The 21860-nt window shown below is 38.4% G+C and overlaps 1 protein-coding gene across 8 annotated transcripts in view; it reads left to right on the top strand.

The window, feature by feature from the left end:
* Window positions 1-21860, top strand: part of LOC105061098 (protein PHYLLO, chloroplastic) — a 79460-nt gene that overhangs the window by 38141 nt on the left and 19459 nt on the right. For 6 of the 8 annotated variants that reach the window (XM_073257009.1, XM_073257007.1, XM_073256999.1 and 3 more), the window contains exons 12-21: window positions 2251-2817; window positions 13123-13347; window positions 14199-14501; window positions 15550-15617; window positions 16378-16536; window positions 19090-19215; window positions 19294-19425; window positions 19517-19634; window positions 21329-21484; window positions 21578-21841. In XM_073257009.1, the coding sequence (XP_073113110.1) occupies window positions 2251-2817; window positions 13123-13347; window positions 14199-14501; window positions 15550-15617; window positions 16378-16536; window positions 19090-19215; window positions 19294-19425; window positions 19517-19634; window positions 21329-21484; window positions 21578-21841 (2118 nt within the window). The remainder of the gene's footprint in view (window positions 1-2250; window positions 2818-13122; window positions 13348-14198; window positions 14502-15549; window positions 15618-16377; window positions 16537-19089; window positions 19216-19293; window positions 19426-19516; window positions 19635-21328; window positions 21485-21577; window positions 21842-21860) is intronic. The other 2 variants (XM_073256997.1, XM_073257004.1) reach the window with 2 other exon arrangements.

Raw genomic sequence — 21860 nt, forward strand, 5'->3', positions numbered from 1 at the left:
TTCTTAATTTTTTTCGCCGAGGACCGTGAAGCCAGGGAGGCCTTGACAGCCGGCTAGCGACCTCCGCGGCCCTCCGATGGCCACTGCAGGCATCTCCGGGCCTCCCGTTCCTTCCCTCCCTCTCCCTCTCCCTCTCCCTCTCCCTCCCTCCCTTCCTCTCTTTCTCTCTCTTTTCCTCCTTGGTTTACCCCCTGTTTTTTTGTTGGTTCAAGTCCAGTACGGTCTGGTACAAGAGCGTACAGTACCCGACCGTACTGACTCGTACTGTCGGCTGGCCTGCACGGTGCCTGGTTCCGAGTCGGCAATCCATGGTTTGAACTTTGAAGTTTACATCCTAATATTTTCATGTAGTGGGAGACTCTGATAAAGGACAACCTCAGTCCTTTTGCTCTAAGAAATGGAGCTCTACTTTGATCAATAATCTCATATAGAAAAACTAAATTAGTTTAATGTTCTTTGCTTGTGCACATGATATCAGTGTATGGTGAGTATGGGTGTAGGACTACAGCAATCTTTAATGAAAGCATTGCAGACTAGATCATGATGCCCCCTCCAAATGTAAGGTTGTCCAAGTGTACAACCTGGGGGCATGCTTGTATGTTGAACTATTCTTCTCTTCTATAAGAGTTGCGGCTCGACCTTTTTAAGCATGTGTTATTTTGACAGAGTCATCTTAATTTTGCACATGACTCACCAACTTATTGATTTGGTTAGTTTTCGAATGTAATTTCTGATTTATGACCGGAACATCCAATACATGATGACAAAAATAGAACAAAAACATAACTAAAAAATTGCCCATAATTGAGTAAGAAAAATATATCTAGAGCAGTTTGAAAAATAATTTTGATTATAAAGATGCTTGAAGCTTCTGGTATGACAAGACATATAAATAAGTATGAAATAAACTTTATTTGTGAAAATAGAAATTTGAATATCATATCATATGTTATTAAGATATGTGGTGTCTCTCGGTGAAAATAGCAGAGGTTGAGGTTGGATTCTGAATATTGAAAACTTGGTATTACCAGGTTGCTCCAAATGAAACTGTTAAATCAAAAGCTCTGTTACATCTGTTTTATTAAGTTTTAAGTTTTTTTCTTTCTAAAAAAGTCAGATTTGTTTTTGTTTCATGAAGATCATCCAAGCATCTGGAGTGTTTAAACTTAAAATAGTTAAGTGTTTTAAGTATACCCACATATTATAAGCAGCTTTATTTAACATGACAAACCTGTGCAATTTTTATCTATGACTTTAATTGCTGCTATAGCATCATCCTGACTGGTCATAGGCTCATAGCATTTAGACTTCAGTTCAAAATTCATCTGTAACTTGCACATGGTATTCTGGATATGTTGTTCAAACTGTCTGACTAATAATTTTGAAAACAATTTGGCTGAAATTTCAAAGTGATTGTGGCTCAGATGCTCCTACGAGTACTTATAGCAATATTGCAATGACACTTTTACTGTTGCTGTTTCTAAATACATATCGTGAATACTTGCTTAAGTTGTAGTAGATAATGATATTTCCCCTACCACCTTACCTAGAAAAGTTAGAATTGGTACTTGCACACAATAGGATGGTAAGCTACATATGTCAATATTAATATACAAATCACAACATTGGCCTGCACAATTCGACTACCAGAAAGTATATCTTCTCCTTTCATTGATTTTGTTTTTGAATTTATATAGTTTTAGCCAGTTTTATGTGGAATATTTCAGAATAATGGTTTTGATTTTTTTAACAATAATTTATTAACATATTGTAGTGTCTGTAGCTTACATGCTTGGTTTATGTTGTATACTGTGTGATGCATGTTCTAGATTATTTATTGGGATTTTGTTCACCTACCTGGATTAGAAAATGTAAAATGATCTTCGAGTATGTGAAACATGGTTTTGCCAAGGCGATGGCTGTCTAACATACAGGAATAGAACAGATCTTCACGATATTTTATATTGTTTAACCAAATGTTTAAACTTCTTATAAGAAGTGCCAAACAATGAAGATATTAGGACTAGCATTGCATGTGTGTATTAGATATTCTGACACTTGCATTAATTCATAGCTCTCTGTTCGCAAAATATCTCATAATGATTAGGCCAATGGTAATGTCCTAGTACCAAATTTGTTCAAAATCTTGTTGTTTTCTACAGCCAGATCTTTTATCAACCATTTACTTGTGTAAATGCTCTAACATGTCACGGAATTATCACAATTATAGTTTATTTACTTTTCGTTTAGGTCAACCATTTTGGCAAATTTGTGAGGTCTTTCTTCAGTTTTCCTCCGCCCACTGATCAAATACCTGCAAGAATGGTCCTAACAACTGTTGATTCAGCTGCATACAGTGCAACACAAGCACCATATGGCCCTGTGCATATTAACTGTCCCTTCAGAGAGCCATTGGAAGACTGTCCAAAAGAATGGAATATAAACTGTTTAAGAGGATTAGATTTGTGGTTGTCAAATGCAGGACCTTATACTAGATACATCAAAATGCAACATTGCTGCTCATGCAATGATTATAATGGACAAGTTGCTGAGGTTCTGGAAGTAATGCAGAGAGCAAAACAGGGTCTCTTATTAATTGGTGCTATCCACACTGAAGATGAAATATGGGCAGCTCTTCTTTTAGCTAAACATCTTTCCTGGCCAGTTGTTACGGATATTTTGTCAGGACTAAGGTTGCGCAGATTATTTACTTCCTATACAGAGACTGAAGACAGGTTTTATTTTATTGATCATTTGGATAATGCTCTACTCTCGAATGCTGTCAAGGGCTGGGCACAACCAGATGTGACCGTTCAGGTACGCTTTCTTCATCTCAACCTCTTTTCTGCTTTCGCTATTCCATCATATTAATCTACTGCATAAACTAGCCTTTGAACATGTACTGATCATGATATATACACATGTTAGCAGATATTTACAGCTTTTCACAAAGGCACTGAGTTAGTCAAAGAGAACTATTTGGGATCACATTGTGGTGAGGGAAAAGAAATTCTTGAAGGGATGTTCGAATATGCATAAACTGAGATGTCAAAAATAGAACTGAGGAAAGGGATTGTGTGCAAGGTGGATGTTCATATGGCCTACAGTAAGGTAGGAAAGAATCCCTAAATTCTCTATGTAACATAGAATGAGCTTTAAATTCAAGTTGAGGATGTGGATGTAATCCTACACTTAAGTTACAAATATATATTTCCCTCAGTGACCATCCTCTATATGATTTCTGTATTTCAAGATTTTGAGATAGAACACTTGATCAAGATTCTCTGTCCTTAGATGTATTTGGCAAACTTGACGTGCTAGAACAAGGTAACCAAAAGGATGCAAGGAAATCTTGTAAGAGATAATCAAGAACAAAGAAAGACTAATTAGAATGAGGAGAAGGAACAAGAGGATAAAGTAAGAGAGAAAAAAAAATGGCAGCCTAGTGCATGAGGCTCCTGCTATTTTGGGGTCCGAGGACGGTCTGATTATGCAGCCTTAGCTCTGCATACAAAGAGGCTATTTTGTGTTTCAAACCTGTGATGTCTAAGTCATAATGGAGCAACTTGCTATTGCGCCAAGGCTCAGCCTCAAGAGAAAGAGAAAAGCAGAGGGATGTAGATGTCACTACTTAATCCATGTTTGTGAATTCATACTTTCTTATAGTTATTGATTTGAGATGTGGGGCGCCATTATCTCAAAGTCTAGCTACACACAGAAGCCTTAATATAATTACAAACAGCAAATATACAAGTTTTACTTTGAGGCTCCCTTGAGCTAGAGTTTCTATTGTATCTCCACGTGTGCATGGATATTATTTATCTAAGAAGGAGCATTCAATGACTGATGGGAGCAATACGATCAAGATTCTTAAACACACTTCCATTTGATCGATGGGATGCATCAAAGGCTGAAATTTCATTTGTTTACTATAAGAATTGGCTCAAGAATGAATGCTTACTGGGGAAATAAAGAGGGATTGGGATGGAATTGCGAGCAAAATCTTAGGCATCCAATATGAGATTGGAAGTATAATAAAGAAGGATACATAAAACAAACAGCCAAGTTGGAAATGATACAGACATAATGGAGAGAGGAAGTGGCAGACAGATTTTTGAACCAACCCCTTGCTGTTATCTGCATTGTTAGGCTTCCCTTTAGAACCCCCATTTTTTAATCTTTCTCATGGAAAATATTTACCTGAGAATGCTGTTTAATGTCCCAACTTGGATGGCAGCAAGGATTCAGATCCTAGGTATTGGTATCATATCAACAAATGACAGTACAATACACTGACATGGTCTGCCGTATCACTCCATACTACTTGGTATGGGATGTACCATATCATACCAAGGGGAAATTGGTACAAAACTCAACTTCGAGTTGGCACAAGCTCCATACCACATTGTATGCCCCATACCATGGTGTACCAACCAATACCGAGGCATACCAAGGTACATACCGACATGTACCGAAGTTTACCGAGTTGTATCGAGGCATACCGAGATAAAAATTAAGAAAAATTATGAGAGAGTTATTTCAGTACAAGGTGCATACCATACTGTACCGACAGTATCGTGCTGAACTGGTAAGGTATTGATACGATACCCGGTATTGAGATTGTAGATATTGGTACACTATATTGCATGCCATATCGAGAAAGTGTTTTTGATAATGCACTTTATAGATGGCGAATGCACCCTTATTTAAGCTATTTTGGCCTCTAATTATTTCTTGTGCCTTTTTTTATGTTTTACTGTTTCATTACTATGTTTTTCTACAATAATATGGCAATTCTACTGATTAAGTGCCCTTATCATCCTATCCCTGTTCAATTTTTGTTGAAGTATTCTGCTAGTTTATTATAAAGTTTTATTCAAAGGTCTAGAGAATTTTCATAATAGCTTGTTTCTGGCACATGCTATGCATATGCAAGCATGTATATTGAGAATCTTAGAGGCATGAGAAATCATCTTTTTGTCTTGCTAAGGCTCTGTTTGGATTAGGATTTAGGCCAATCCTATAGGATTTAACAATCCCAAGGATAAAAATTCAGTACATATGAAGGATGAGTGTTTGGATGATTAATCTTGGGGATAGCTACCTTTTGAGTTATACTAATCCCATAGGACAAAAATAAAGTCCTTAAGAGGACATTATTTCAATCCTATAACTATCAGGCTTCTCTTCTTATCCCCCCTCTTGTGATAGACTTGGGATGACATGCCCAGTTTTGTAGATTCCTTTGCTCTTCATTACCCAACTAATGCTCCGCTCACTCTCTGTTCCGATCCTCTTCCACCATGGATGCCCATCCTTCCTCCCTCCTGCTTCACCCCCTCTCCACCGCTGCCAACATGCGCACCCTCTCCCTTCCTCTTTCTCCCCGACTCCTTCATTGCTATCATCGATGCCTATGGTCGCGCCACCCTCGTAGACCTCACCATCGAGGTCTTCAACTACTTCCCTCTCTTCTCTTAGACTCTTACCCCAAGACCACCCATGTCTGCAACACCCTACTCTCCGCCCTTTGTCACCCTAGCAACTTCACCGGTGCTTACACCCTCCTCCATCACATGGCTATAGGATCATGCCCCCCCTGATTGCAGACCTTTGCTTTCCTCAATGCTTGGTGTATCGTCGATAAGCTCCGCAAGGCCCAAGATATGCTTGAAGGAATGTCCTAGAGATGTCCATGGCCACAACCTCCTCCTCATTCATCCACGCTGGCTATCTCAAGTCTGTCAAGGAAATGGTCCACCGGATGACGAAAGAAGGCATTTTGCCGGATGTTACCACATTTAATTTCCTCCTGAAGGATTTAGGCTATTCCATAGTGCAATAGATGATGGGCACAAATTGTTCCCAGCGGGATTAAAGAAGGGGGAGAGAGGGGATCCAAACATAGAACAAAATCAATTATGAATGGGATTTTTCTCCCAATAGCATTTCCTGTATAATCCTGCAGGATCAAAACCTAAATCCTATCATGAATTTTATTGTAGTTATAAATCCTAAGTATCCAAACAGGCCCTAAATATTTTCTCTTGCCTACTAATGGGAATCTGGTTTCTTGAGAGAGAGAGAGAGAGAGATAGAGTTGACTAAAACATGGCTGTTTTGGTATTCATTAGTTGGGGAAGACTCTAGGACCTAGGTTGCTTAATATAGAAAGAACAAGTTATTTTAGATGGTTCCTTACTTGTATATTGATGGTATACCGAAGTTTGCAAGTTTTGACCACTTGAGGAAATTTCTCAAATGCTTTAGAAATTGACTTCCTTATCTTATAAACTATTCATTTCCCCTTTGATCAATAAAAAAATAAGATTTCTTATACAAACTCCTCCAATAAGGGTCAATGTGGAAATTCACTCTTTATATAGACCAATAATTAAAATATCTACATTGATATAATTGTTTGGATATTGTTGATCTCCATGATGGGTGATTAGAAGTTAAAGAACTATTCTATAGATCTAAACATACCCTATGGAAAAACTCTTATTTCTGGCCTCTCTAGAATTAGGTTAATGTTTGAGAATTGATCTGCCTACACCTTGCTATATGTTTTCCCTGGGAAGAGGAATTAGAGTAGCTAGCTTGTGTTATTATTATTAATGAACCTCCATCTCTTATTTTATAACTTTCCTTAAGCCTTGATAAAAAAATCAGATTAATGAGCACATGAACAATCATATTTACTGGAGGTCAATGCTTGGAATTTTTGAATGTAGAATTAGGTTTATGACTATTGAAAGTAGGTTCACCGAACCAGTACCTATTGCCATACCGGTTGGCCATCATTATGGTTTGGTATCATACCGGCACATAGTACGAGGTAGCATACTGGTCATTTGACCAGTATGCCATTTTTAAATTTTTATTTTTTCAATTTTTGTTTTTATGTCGTATTTTAATCATTTTTTCAGTTATGTTTTTGATCTTATTTTGATGTTTTTTGGGTCACTAAATGGACTTGAAATACAATTTAAGTACTTATAAGTGAATATACACCAAGGTTGGAGGACTCGGTATCGAAGCTTGTGCTGGTTGGTCGATGGTACGGATCCATACTGGACCAGACCGGTGTGAACCGACATAGAGGAGAAGGGAACTGGGAGGAGGAAAAGAGAGAAAGAGGGGAGAGGGAGGGGAGGAAAAGAAAAAGAGGGAGGGGAAGCCACCGGAGGATCTTCGACTAGCTGTCATGGCTGTTGGATGGCGCAATCACAGCCTCCGATGCTGCGAGCATGAAATAGGGACGATCGTCCCTATTTCACAGGATTTTTTTTACAAAAATCTCGATTACAGTGAAGCTAGCAATGGATTTGCCGGTTTCACTTAAGTAAAGCCGACAATCTTAGGTTTTTTTTTTAAGTAAAGCTGGCACAATTGGCACACCCATTGCTAGCTTTACTTTTTCTTATATTTTTTTAAAAAAATCCTCAAATAATGAAGCCAACAATGGGTCTGCCTGGTGAAGCTGGCAAATCCATTGCCAGCTTCACTATTCATCTTCGTTTTTAAAAAAAAATCGATGATTGAACAGTGACGGTCGTCCCTGTTCCACGGTTGTGGCTCTGCCCGCGTGTTTTCTGTCGTTCGGTGGCCACGATAGCCATTCGGTACCCTCTGGCAATCTCTCCACCAGTTGTGCCTCCCTTCAATATTGTCGCTCTCCTCTCTCTATCTTGCTCGATTAAATGTCCTATCAGGCGATGCCGAGCCACCAGAGGGCCACAGCTGCGGAGGCCTTCATGGCCCTTCGACGGCCTCAGCGGGCCACCGCTGGCCTCTGGCAGCATTGCCCCTGTCTCCCTCCCTTCCTCTCTGTCTCCCTCTTTCCCTCTCCCTCTAGTGTGTCGTTCTGCTCGGCCAAACCGTCCCGGTTTACCGTCGGGATGGCTTGGAACGCCCTGAACCATCCAGTTCGAGATGATTCGGCAATCCTTGTATTATACACAATATAACAAATGGAGTCCATCAATGCATTTAGAACACAAAATATGCAAAACATATAAAATTATGTTGTGTCTATGTCCCTCGTAGATGTCAGGGTCGCGATCATAGTTAGGGCCAGAATGTTACACCAGGTTTCTTGATAATCAACCATACATTCCTGCATCCCATATCATGTTCCTGTTGGATAGCCATCTTGATATCGAATTATCGATCCTTTCCCTGATATTGGATCGGCCATTCAAGGATCATGGCAGCAAAATATAACCTGTGAGCTACCTGGATTGTGAAGGATAGTGCCCACTTGAATATAATGTCTCGGACGAAGGATATCTATGCGGATCATAGCCTAGTCGTTTAGAATACGATTTGGTGTATGACTTGATCTAGATACATCTATTGACCCCACTCCATGTTCAAGGTCATCTACAGTAACAATGACCTCAAGAGATTGATTTCCTATATATAATAGTATCCTCTTGGGCTTTAAAAGTCATGCACCATGGTCTTATATATGGTGTGTTGGGATCCACGAAGATCCTGAGATGGAGATATATGCAGTCGTACCATGTCCAGTGCTACCTCTCAAGCTGCAAAATGCATTGTTACTCAAACTATTGTTGTCATCATTGCTGGTATCATAAGATGCTCTAGTCAATTGGTTATCCAAGGGCTCATTGTCTTAGAATTAGAGTGAACAGACTCATCATCAACTCCCTTCAATGGAACTATAGTTCCTATTCCTTTTCTTTTCTTGTTGACATGAGGAATTGCTTTCTTTTCCTAGATGCCTGTCTGTCAAGCTCTATTGGGTGATTTGATTGTGCCCATCATTTTGAGTAGACTAGGTACTATGGTAGCCTTTCTCAGCATCTCTCCATCAAATCTTTGGTAGGATGTCTAAGATATGGAGCCCCAAGGTTTGGTGTATTGATCGATTCTACACCATGCCAGGCATACCGTAATGTCTCGAGATAAAACTGGTACGCTACACTATATGATACCAATACCTGATATGTCACTTTATCATACAGTATGAGATATTGATACTGTAATAGCATGTACTGGTACGAGTTTGGTACCGAGATGATAAATCTTGTAGAGTCTTATAATCAAGGTTTTAAATCCCGTGGGATGGCACTGTCCTGATTTTCCCATGGAATGAGATGCATTGCTGTCCCGTCCTGTCTCGACACTTGGGACAGAGGATGTCTCAAGATCATGATATTCTGTATCAGTCCAAACCGGCTGGTACATCCCGTATCGTACCATACCGACGGGGAACCAGAACGGTTCAGGCTGGTTTTTCAGTATATGGCCCGAACCGAACTGTACCGATTGGCTTGGTACGGTACGGGCCTGAACCCCGCGAAACCAGATGGTTCAGTCCGGTTCGGTGCAATACGAGTCCGGTTCGGTATGTTTTAGTGCGGTTTTCTTTTGTTTTTTTAGTGGTGATGGATGAAAATTTTTTTGATTTTTTTAATATCGATATGGATCGATATGGTCTGGTAGGTACCATACCATATCAAGTAGGAACTGATTTATGAAACCTTGCCCAAGACGTCCCAATTAGGATGCTGGGATGCTAGTGGGACGGCCTGTCCCAACATATAGTATGGTACCCCATCCCGATGTCCCACGAGATGTTTCAGGATGTCCCATTGGAACCTGAATCCCTGCTTGTAATGGTCAGCTCTCTCTCGATCTTTGGGGCTTCTTGGCTGGATGTGAGTATAGCATGTGTCATTCTGCACATTGTTCTGCATCTATCCCAAGTTGATGCTATAAACTAGTCGAGAATGTAATCCTTGCTCATCTAGCACTAGCTATTGCTGCCCTCAAGCCAACCAATCATCAGATCATCTTCATTATATACAAAGTCATTGTATAGTGGATCATTGTACTTCAGCTCCACTTCTTTTTCGATATACTTCAGTCTGAGGCATAGATTATGATGGACATATACAAGATCATTTAGACACTTTTGTATGAGATGGTTTCTTTATTTGCTATGGATAAGGCCAAAGGTAGAACACTTACACTCATAGCCATTGGAAGAGACCATTAATGAGAGGATTCAGATTGCCAACCTCCTCAGGATGTCTACCTAAAGTGGAACCGCCATTCAATTGCAAATGCAATCAAGAAAATCGCACATCAGATACTATTAATCAAAAATTAATAGATCAGCTATTGTCAGTGTTTGAAAATACTTGGATTCGTGTTTTCTTTGCTTGACGTAGCTAGCTTACCACCAAAGCTATGGGAGCCTTCTTAAATGTTTGGTCTATGAAACAAACACTTATTATATGATGTAGGGTTCGCCAAACGGCCTTGAATTGAACGATTCAAAGCATGCCGAACAGTACCAATAGCTAATCGGTGTGGTTCAGATGTCCAATTCAGAATGGCGGCAAAGACAGGGCGACAAAGAAGGAAAGAGAGGAAGAGAGAGAGGAGAGGGAAGGAAAGGGACAGGCTGGCGGTGGCCCGCCGAGGCTGCTGTCCTCCCGCGAGATGCGAGAAGAGAGAGAGATAGAGAGAGAAGGGAAGGAAGAGAAGAGGAGGGAGCGGAAGGTAGGGGGAGGCTGCCGTGGCTGCCAGATGGCCCAAAATTGTCCCACGGCGATTGCGGGTTTGAAACAGGGGTTTGCCCTGGTGTTGTATTTTTCAAAAAACACAACACAAAATGAAGCTGGCAAATCCTATTGCCGGCTTCACTATGTATCATGTTTTTTAAAAAACACAACGGAACAGGGTGAACCCCGATTTTGAGCTCACATGACGAAACAGCCTCATTTTGGGCTATCCAGTGGCCACCTGGCAGCCCTCCGATGCCCTCCCACCACCTTCCACTCCCTCTTGTTCTCTCCCTTCCCCTCTCTCTCTATCTCTCTCTTCTCGAATTTTCTCTCACCGAGGATCGAGAGTTCGGGAGGCCTCGACGGCCCTCAGGTGGCCTTCACGGCCATCTCGGCCACCGCCGGTGTCTCTGCCGGCTTCTCTTTCCTTCCCTCCCTCTCCCTCCCTCCCCCCTCCCCCCTCTCTTTCTCTTTCTTTTCCTCCCTGGTTCATCACTCATTTCTATGTCGGTTTGGGCCCGGTACAGAGGTCTACCAACTTTTATCGCCAGCCAGCCAACATGGGGTCCGATTTCGAGTAGGTGATCTTTGATATGATGTCAATGTTTTGCATGAGTTGACCAAGTTGTAATCCTGTATGACACTCAAAATACCTTTAATCTTCCGGATATTAGGCAGCTACTATTGGATCTGGCTCTATCTTATATATTACATTGCATAGGGTGTTCAGAAATTCTTTGTCCATATCTGTTATTGGGATGCTGTGCTGGAATTTTAGGTAGAGGTAGAAGGTTGTCAATAGATTTTGCAATCTAATTAGTTCATAAACAAATGATTGCTAGATGTAATAAATTAATAATTAATGAACAAGCATATGAAATTATGAATGAACAAAATATTACATGCTACTTGTAATTCTCTATCCATCCAATAATCCCACCTCTGCTCAATGATGTTAATATATTCCTTGGCACCCTTTGGATCTGCCTGCCTAATCTCTACCCAAGCAACCATCATGTGATAAAAGAAGCCTATCTAGGGTTATCCATCACTGTCCATGGTCCTCGGCACTTGATACAATGGTGTGATAGCCTTAACCATTCTCTCAGCCCGTTGTCAAAACTACTATCTCATGACCAAGTTGTTGACTTGACTCCAGTGCTTGCTCGAGCGTATATGCTCTTCTGCCATTTGACACTCTCAAACATTTAATGCTGGCCTAGTTTCTTTTCGATGAGGCTATTGAGTGCAATGTGGAGGCAAAACAAATAACTGCTGGCCTCAATATCTCACCCACTGCTGGCCTCAATAGCATGCATGTATGGTTATATATGAATTTGGTAATTACTATAACAAGCAGGCTAACCCACCCAAGTAGCACAACTAAGTGTACAATGATTTTGTACTAGAACAAAAGTCTTCATATATAAACTTAAATTTATATACAGGACTATGGTTTTTATGGGAAGAAATCAACCAACAATTTTCCAGAGATAGATAAGATGCTAATAAATGCCTCTCACCCCTTCCCAATTCAGAAAAAAGAAAAAGGGAAAGAAGAAAAGCTATTGGCACCCATAACTAAGGCTCTCCTTTGGCTTTGTGGGCCTCTAACCATAATCTTCAAATCTGTGGAACGTCTATTTAAAACTTTTTCATTAAGGTTTGCCATGCCATACTGAACCGAATGGTACGGGTCCTACGGGACTTACCATATGATGCTGGTTTGGTACCGATACATGGTATGGAAGTGTACCGAAACTCTATACACCAAATTAGCCCGATATCGAGATAATAACAGGTTGGTATTGGTAGGGGGCCTGGTCCTGAGATGGCGAACCTTGCTTTCCGTCATTTATCATTTAAGATTTTATCTTTAAGTAGTTAGAATCACTTTTTAGAATTTGCATTTTCAATGAGGGGTGAATTTGTCCTTGACAAAATATAATAAGATTATTCACATGCTTTGGTGATCGGTTAACATTACATATTCTTTTGCTATATGTGGAGCACCAAAAATGTTCATTTAGTGGCAAAATTTTGCCACCTATTTAGCTTTACTTTGCATTCTTTCTTTTGTCATCAGTAGATGATTTCCTACTAGTTATCAGGGAGTATTTAATAATCAAGATGATAGATATATTGTTTACATTTTTCACTCTTTTGGATCTAGCTTTGCATACCAATTTGTCAAATTGGATTTTCCATGTGTACTTAAGTCATTGACTACAAGTTTTTGCTTTTTCTAAATTAAAAAAATCTAAAAGATGAGTCTTACTTATGACATCAATGATGTATCACCCTGGTTTTGTTTCTGGCCATGCCTTTCTAATGGTGTTCATTGCCTTTCTTTTCTAGCCTGTACCTTTCTTGGATGCTTGGTTATATCCTATGTGTGATTATGCTTGAGCAATTTAGATTAAGACACAAATTGAAACGTCATTTTAATGACTACATAATTGATAAATAAACGGAAATGATTTTGTGCAAATGTGTCTGCTTTTGATCAGTCAAGTCATAATATATTGAAGGTTTGTTAATATGCTTCTGATTTTTTGGATCTCAACAATAACAGATCGGTAGCAGGATTACAAGCAAACGCATTGTCCAGTTCTTGGAGTTCTGTTCTCCATCTGCATATATCTTGGTTGACAAGCATCCATATCGTCATGATCCTTCTCATATTGTTACCCACAGAATCCAGAGTACCATATCTGAATTTGCAGATATTTTACTTAAAATTGATTTCATGAAGAAGCCTAGAAAATGGAGCAGTTTCCTGAAGACACTGGATATGGTGGTACCAACTTCTTACTGAAAACAGATTTATGATTTTGAATATGTGGTATTTTTATCTTGTCAGTTGAGAGCCATGAATGGTACAGTTCAGTGAAACCTTTGAGGCCCTTTTTTTTACAAGTTTTCTGCAACACTTTTAAGATTTGTGGACCATTTGCTTATCCCATGAGCTTTAGCTCCTTATAATCATCACAAGAAATTCAATATATTCATCATGGTCAGAAAAATTCATTAATCCAATTTTCCTAACCTGTTTATTGGTCCCTGATAAACAATTGCAGCTCAACTTGTTGAAATCCTTATGTACAAAATTACTAATAGTTCTTAAATAACCATGCCCATTCAAATAGTAAATTCACTAAGTTATTTGACCTGACAATACTTGTTTATGTGCTAGTGTTGTTTTTAGCCTTGTTGTGGCCTCACCTTGTTCGCTTGCTTATAATAGCTGATTTTATTTTTCTCTTGAGTTCACTTCATTTTGTGATTATTAAACTAGGCCTTTTCTAGTGACAGGTTATGGTAATCAGCAGGAAATGCTGTGCTAAAATTCTTGCTAAACTACTTTGACTTTTCAGTCAAAGATGAGTAAAACATGTTGATCTGGGATTTGTCTGCCATATAACATTTCCCAGAGAGGGTTAGCCTCCTCCTGGGAGGGAACCCTATTTCAGGTGTGCACATGTGCCTCCAGCATGGAGTGGGGCTGGAGCTGGGTGTGCATGTTGGAAGATTTCTTCCTTTGCCTTTTAAATAGTTGGTTATATTTATATGTTCTCTTGCAGAATATTTACTTTACATAATCTGAACCAGATTTCTTCTTTGAAAGCTAAAGAATATGAATTGTTCCAGGTTGCATGGGAAATAGCATTTCAAATTCATTCTGAATGCTCGCTAACCGAGCCACATGTTGCGCATATAATTGGAGAAATACTTCAAGGTGATGTTGTCTTATTTGTTGGGAACAGCATGGTCATTAGAGATCTGGACATGTACGGAAGGGGCTGGGTGAAATCTGTCACAAAAAACACTCACCTGATGTCAGATTGGGATCTACAATTCCATGGTATACAAGTGGCTGGGAACAGAGGTGCTAGTGGTATTGATGGTTTGCTTAGCACAGCTATTGGTTTTGCTGTTGGATGCAACAAACGAGTAAGAAACTAAATTTGTTTGCATCAAACCAAATGAAAAAATTATATTTACTTGCTTTTATCGTGGTTGTTGATGAATGGCACATGTCTTAAATGCTAAGATTCTTTTTGTGAATGCTCATACTGACACATGCAGGCACAGACACAAACTGACACATGCATACATAAATGTTCATTCATGTACATGTGCATGTGTGGACTTCATGCAGTTGGGTGCGTTACATATATTTTTGGTTGTGTAACATAGTTAGCCATACAGATTAAGGCATAACTGCTTTTGTCAAAGACGAATGCAGATATTTTTATCATGAAACATGACACTGATTTGGAAGATTTTGGGCTTTTGGGTGCTTTGTCGTTAAGGATCAATCAAGAATTCAAGACCATAACAAATAAATATTTATTGCTTGGTACATCTTGCCATGCGGTATTCAGCAAATGCCTTTTCGTGACACCATGTTTTTCTTGATAAGACCTTGGGGCCTTATGAACTGCACATAAAGCAGAGAGAATATTAATACATTTACTTTTCTTTTAAATATGTTATTTCCCACTATAATGATTAAGTGAAACTGCTAACAAGGTGATAGCGAAGCTTCTTTCAACATTGAGAGACTTCATTAGTGCCCTCAATTCAAGCATGTGCAAGAAAAAGGTTGGAGGCTTACAATCTCATCATGTCATTAGATGTCAAGAATTGGGCATGGATCAAGGCAAAAACCAAAAAGATATCCATCCTTTGACTTTCAGTCTAGGTGATGGGTTATTAAGACCTGAATAATAAGGATGAGCCTGACCCACATTCTCATTCTTTTGTAAATTGGAGTATCTACTAGTTTGTACTATCTGGACTACCGTCCTGACTAATATCCAGGCAACAAGGACAAACATCCCAATCTTCTAAAGATTGTTATTGTATTTTACACCAATATAATGGCCAGCTGTATTCAATCAGTTTGTTTGTTATTCATGTTCTTTTATTTGTCACTTTGGATGGATTAAACATAAGATTAGAGACTTACATTAATTATATGGGTGACTATATTCAGGTTATTTGTGTGATTGGTGATATATCTTTTCTTCATGATACAAATGGATTGGCAATTCTTAATCAAAGGTATCAGACCTTTTTTTTTTATAAATAAGTATCATGCACACATTCTTTTTTCCTGCATCCCTATTTGCTTGCCTTGCTTATATCTTTTTGGACAAAACATTATGTATTTTGGTGTATATTAAGTGAATGCTGAGTAAAGATTGATATTATGCCAGCTGATCTTTTGTTTTGGACTTTTGGTTGTTAATGGTTTCATCCAAGGTTCATCATCTCCGTATCGGACTCCGTACGGGTACTATCCTATTACAGTGTCAGTATGTGGTTTGGTATGGTACGAGACACCATACCTAAATGTACTAGGATGATATGGTATGCCTTGTATTGGGCAGTATGGTATACCATGGTTTCAGCAATTTTGGCTCTGGTGTTAATTGATCTTGACCAAAAATTTCAGTCTTAGGTGTCGAAGATATAGAAAAATCAAAAGAAAATAAAAATGATAGATGACTCTAAAGTAGACTCATTTTTTTTATTATACGATATTTTTTTATGAAATTTTCAGTGTACCAACATGGTGGTTTCATGATGAAACAATCAATACTTGATTTTGTCTAATGTTTGGGTATACATGATTTATGATATTTGTTGTTGTATAACTTAACATATTTCTTCTGCATAATTGAGGTTAAAGGATACATGGAAATTAAATGTCTGATTGATTTTTATTGTTATTCAAGTTCACCATGTTATTTTTTTTTAGTAATTAAATATCCATTCACTTTGTTATGTATATCTAAATTATGCTTTCTATTTTGTGAAGGACAAAGAGGAAACCTATGACTATTCTTGTAATCAATAACCATGGTGGTGCAATTTTCAGTCTTCTACCAATTGCAGATAGGGCACTGCCCAATGTGTTAAATCAGTACTTCTACACAGCCCATGATGTCTCGATTAGTAAACTTTGTGCGGCACACAGGTAAAAATAATTCTTTCATTTGCAACAAGTGTCATAAGATATTTTTGTTCTCCTGACATGTCAATGTTCCTTTTTTTCCTTTTTGGCTTGATTGCTTCTAAATAAGAGCTTATCTGGATTGCACATTTATGTTTGACAAAACCAGTCAAAAAGACATTTTCAAATGCTATTAAATAACTTCTGATGTACATTCAAGAAATCTTCAATGAGGTAACAATGTTTGCCCTGGCTGTAGCACAAGCACAGTGCTCCTACTCACATAATTAATACAATTATTTTTCAGAATTCATAACCAATACCAATAAATGTAACTCTCTGCTTGCTTGTATGAATTAGCTTAGTACAAATTGAATTCTGGGGCTTGTGCCTGGAGAAATCTCAACTCACATGAACCAAGCCCTATAATTACTCATGTCTAAAGTGAGGCCTAAATTTCAGGGAAAAAGTTTATCCAATGTTTTACGTCCTGGCGGAACAAGGGTAGTCCCGACCGTCCTATCTTGTTCCTGTGAGAAAATGGGACCAGGATGGGTTTGGTGCTCTGAAACATCGACGTGGGGAGAGAAGGAGGAAAGAAGGAAAGATGAATAAAAGGAAAAAAAATGAAAAGAAAGAAAAAGAAAAATGAAAAAAATAAAGGAAGGAGAAGAAAAAGAAAGAAAAAGAAAAGGAAAGAAAGGAAGATAGAGGAAAATAAAGAAAAGAAGGAAGAAAGAAAAAAAGGCAAGGAAGAAAGGAAAGAAGGAGAGAAAGATAAAGGATATCTACCAGAATGCATGACCAAAACTGCTGTTGGGACAAGATGGGATAGCGGTGCATCCCGTTCCATGGAGAAATTGGGATACTATCCCATGGGATTTAAAATCTTGGGTTTATCATTGTTCCTGAACGTGCTTGTGCAATATGAGTGGTAGAATGGAGAAGCACAGTTCCTACCCCTCCCACCACGGATTTGAATACCGGCCCATGCCAGTGTTCAGGACTAGAACCAGCATAGGTAATTATGCTGACATTGGATGCCTGTGTTCGGGGCTAGAACCAGCATAGGTAATTATGCTGACATTGGTCATCCAGCAAGCCACTCCATATTAAGTGGTGGCAGCCATAAAAACTTGTGCCAGTTCCACCATACTGATGAGCCAAAAGGTTCAAAGCAGTTCTTTTATTCTCTTTATTCACCATTTTATTGCTTTAGGAATGGTGTCCGAGTTTTTTGATAGCTGTGAACAGCCTATGACTGAGCAAGCAGAAAACTGAATCTTGACATTTTCATCATTTTATTGGTTCACATCTGATAAATCAACAGGTTTACTTTATCTGCTTAAGTGCAAATTTACTTTCGTCTGATCAAGCTCACTTTTCTTTATTTTGAAAATCATCTCTCCTATATATAATTGTTATATAATCAAAGTTTTAAATCCCATGGGATGAGGCTGTCCCGGCTTCTCCATGGAATGGGACGTGCTGCTGTTCCGCCCCATCCGGACAATTGGGACAGAGGATGTCCTAAGGCGTACCAATTGGGATGTGAGATGCTAGCGGGACAGCCCTGTCCGGACATAGGGGATGGTACTCTGTTCCGATGTCCCGCAGGACGTCCCGCTGGGACCTAATTTTTGTATATAATGAACTAACTTCATTTTCAATTGTATAAGAAATTGTATCAAAGCAGTTCATTTGCTTCTCTTGCATGGACATTAATTTTTCCCAAAATTGTATCCTAATTTTTGGCTTATTTCTATCTATGATGATCATTTCAAACCTTAATCAAAAGTCTTGGCCTTGGTTCAATTTGAGTTATGGTAAATATACAGACCTTGATGTCTTTGGTAGAATCCAAAGTTTATTAACATACTTTGTCTATAACCATGCAGTCCCCGATACAGTATGTGGTAGAGTCCAAAGTTTATTAACATACTTCGTCTATTACCATGCAGTCCCTGATACAGTAAGCATTAGATCTCATCCCACGTGCTTAACCATGCAGAATGCTCCTTTGTTAAAAGGTATATAGTCGGCTGGCATTTCCTTCTCACTGGTGTGATCCAAATTCATTGTTGCTGGTAAATGTATTTTTATTGTCGATATAATGGAGGGTATCCATTAATAAGGAATCTAGGCACACTTTTGTTAGGTGTAAATATAGAAACTAGGGAATGTGGAATCTAGAACTAGAAATTTGTGGACTCTCAAATTAGAATTTATGCGGACTCTAGTATTTTATTTTTATGCAGACTCTTATTAGTTTTGTGTTGTCTATATAAACCCATTGCTTACAGCTTGGATTATTGAGATTACAGAATATTGAGATATCCTCTTTCTCTCTCCCTCTGCCTTCTCCTCTCCTTTTCTTCTATTTCTTCGCCTCCTTCTCTTCGCTCCCCTCTTCTTCTTCTTCTCCCTCTGTCCTTCATATCACTGTGCTAGTTTATGCATGATGTTATGGTTGACCGTGAAAATAAGAACTGTCCATGTCAGGTTTTTTTGTCTTTACATTGTGCATGATGATGGAGTTTCAGTTTCAGCTTATCAGTGTTCAAATTGAATTTGCAGTGTGAAACATTTACTAGCACAGACAAAAATGGAACTGCATAATGCTTTATGGAGATCTCAAAATGAGCAGACGGACTGTGTAATAGAAGTTGAGAGCAGCATTGCAGATAATGCCAATTTTCACAGGTTTTTCTTGCTAAAGTTATAAGCTAAGTAGTTTCTTTCACTCTATAAGCTTTAACACATTTATTTCCTTTCCTACAGCATGATAAGTAAGTCTGCTTATCAAGCTGCAAACCAAGCGCTGGATTTCCTAACAAGGTTTCCAGATTCTGAATATGTAAAGAATGACTTGTTTGTTAGCAAGATCCATAAAATGGAGTTCTCATTATATAGGCAAGTTTAGTGTCCTTACTCTGACTAAAATCATTTTGAACATATTGTTATTTAGTTCAAGTTCATCTTTTTCCCTCTTATTTTGTCACAGAATCCAACTTTGTGCTCCGCTTTCTTCAAGTCCACTCAGAAACGAGAAGAATAAGTTCTACCGTGAAGGTTTTATCCTAAATATAACTCTGGATGATAATAGTTCAGGGTTTGGAGAGGTTTGTCCACACTCACATTGCTTATCTATATAACTCCTCTGTATAACAAAAAGTAAAAAAGCATTTTGTTTGTTACAATGAAGAATCATATTCAAGGTTGGCAATCTCAGTAAAGGATATTGTACCCATACGTTGCTGATTTTGTATGGTACAGGTTGGTATTATATGGTATGCACCACGTACCAAAACAGCTCTCGAGCCATTTTTCTCAGTTTTTATGTTTGTATGCCTTGATAGGGTTGGTATGTGCCCCAATTCACCTCAATACACCTCGGTATCGGTCGGTAGGGACCTGTACTGACCTGAATATGAGTTTTGACTGGTTCCAACCTGGTACATACGATACAGCCTGAACTAGGCAGCTCGGGGCCATACGACAATCCCTGATCTTATTCGCTAATTGTAACTTATTTGACTGAGATGCTTGAAACTTAAAATTGCTTGGCATATTAAAAGTATTTATTTTAAGGGTACTAACTATTCTTGCTGTTTAGTCATCTTCTATTTATCTGTAGGGACGCTGCTAGCTCAAGCTCAAATTTCTAGCAGAAAACATGTACCTAGACCTAGAAGAGCCATGTCTTATGCTGAGACATTTCTTAATCAGGGATATTTTTGAAGCCTCATGGCCTGCTAGTGGATTTGAATATCATTTGCATTCCAAGATTTAATGATTTGGAACTATTCTTTGTTCCAACTTTCCAGTTATTATCTTTACAAATAGCATACTCTATCTGGCCTGCAAGCATTACTTTTGTAACAGAGATATATTGCTTTTAACGAAGATAATTACTAATTCATCTGGTAAATTATTTGTTGAAAACAAAAATATATGAACTTAGAGCAAACATCTTAGGCATTAACCAAATATATGAACAAATGGCCATGTATGTTGAGCTTTATTTCAAGGAAGTACTCGAGTGTTACACACTCATAAGGTACAAGTGCCTAAAATGAGATTTATGAAATTATCCTTTTGTTAAAAAAAGTAACAGCAAATGGCTTAGAACAAAATCTAGGAGTTGTTGTACTGAACAAATTTAAATGGTGCTTTGACTATGAAATACAACATTTGAAATATGTAAAATGTATGTTAATGTCTTCATTGAGTTGTATTGAGATGATAAGCAATGATATTTCCTTTCTATAGGTCATGTTTGTTTTTAAATTATTCTAATGATTAAGGTCCTCAACACCAGTACCAAGAACCATACTTGTACTTTACAAGTTTGGTATGGTACAATTGGTAACACATCCTGTACCAAGATATGCTTCCAACACTTCTTCTCAGCTATGGTAGCAGCTGGAACCAAGAAATATGGGACGGTTTCACTCATTTCAGACTGGTATGGACCAGTTTGGCTCATATGTCAAACTTGGGACTATACTAGTACCTTGCTGCTATGATACGATTTGTGCAGGGTGGTACAGGTTACTATGACAAACCTTGTTAATGATGATTGTAATGTAAATTGAAGTACTTGATGTTTCAGTGGACCCTTTTTAGTTTTTTTTTTTTTAAAAAAAAACATTATAGATTTTAACATCATTACATACAACTATCTAAAATTATGGATGTGACATTAATGTCAAAAATGTTGATGTTAAAAGTTTTCTCAGTGGGTAACAGTTAATGATATCTTGCTGCTGTTCTATTCTTTTACTATCTTATTCCCTTGTGAGTTTTCAAACAGGTTGCCCCAATCGAAATTCACAAGGAGGATCTGTTAGATGTTGAAGAGCAGCTGAGATTTCTGGTTCATAGAATAGAAGGTTCTGAGATAAGTTATTTTCTTCCATTGCTCAGGGGCTCCTTCTCTCATTGGATATGGAGAAGCTTAGGAGTTCCAGTGGGTACACCTGAAAAACAATACATATTCAAATGATTCTTTTCATTGCTAAATCTAATGAAGTTTGTAACAGAAGTTATCTCTTGTTTTCAGCCATCTTCTATATTTCCAAGTGTTAGGAATGGCATGGAGATGGCTATACTAAATGCACTAGCAGCTAGAGCAGGATCTAGTTTATTGGAATTAGTTACTGGATGTAGAAGTTCCACACAAGATTCTCAGTCATTGACAGAAATTATGAAGGGTTCAGCAAGGATACAGATTAGTGCCCTTGTAGATTGTAATGGCACTCCTATGCAGGTAGCTCATGTAGTGTCTCGGCTAGTTGATGAAGGTTTCACTACAATCAAACTGAAGGTAATAATCATTACTTAGA

Source organism: Elaeis guineensis, chromosome 1 (genome assembly GCF_000442705.2).
Source record: "Elaeis guineensis isolate ETL-2024a chromosome 1, EG11, whole genome shotgun sequence".
NCBI lineage: Eukaryota > Viridiplantae > Streptophyta > Magnoliopsida > Arecales > Arecaceae > Elaeis > Elaeis guineensis.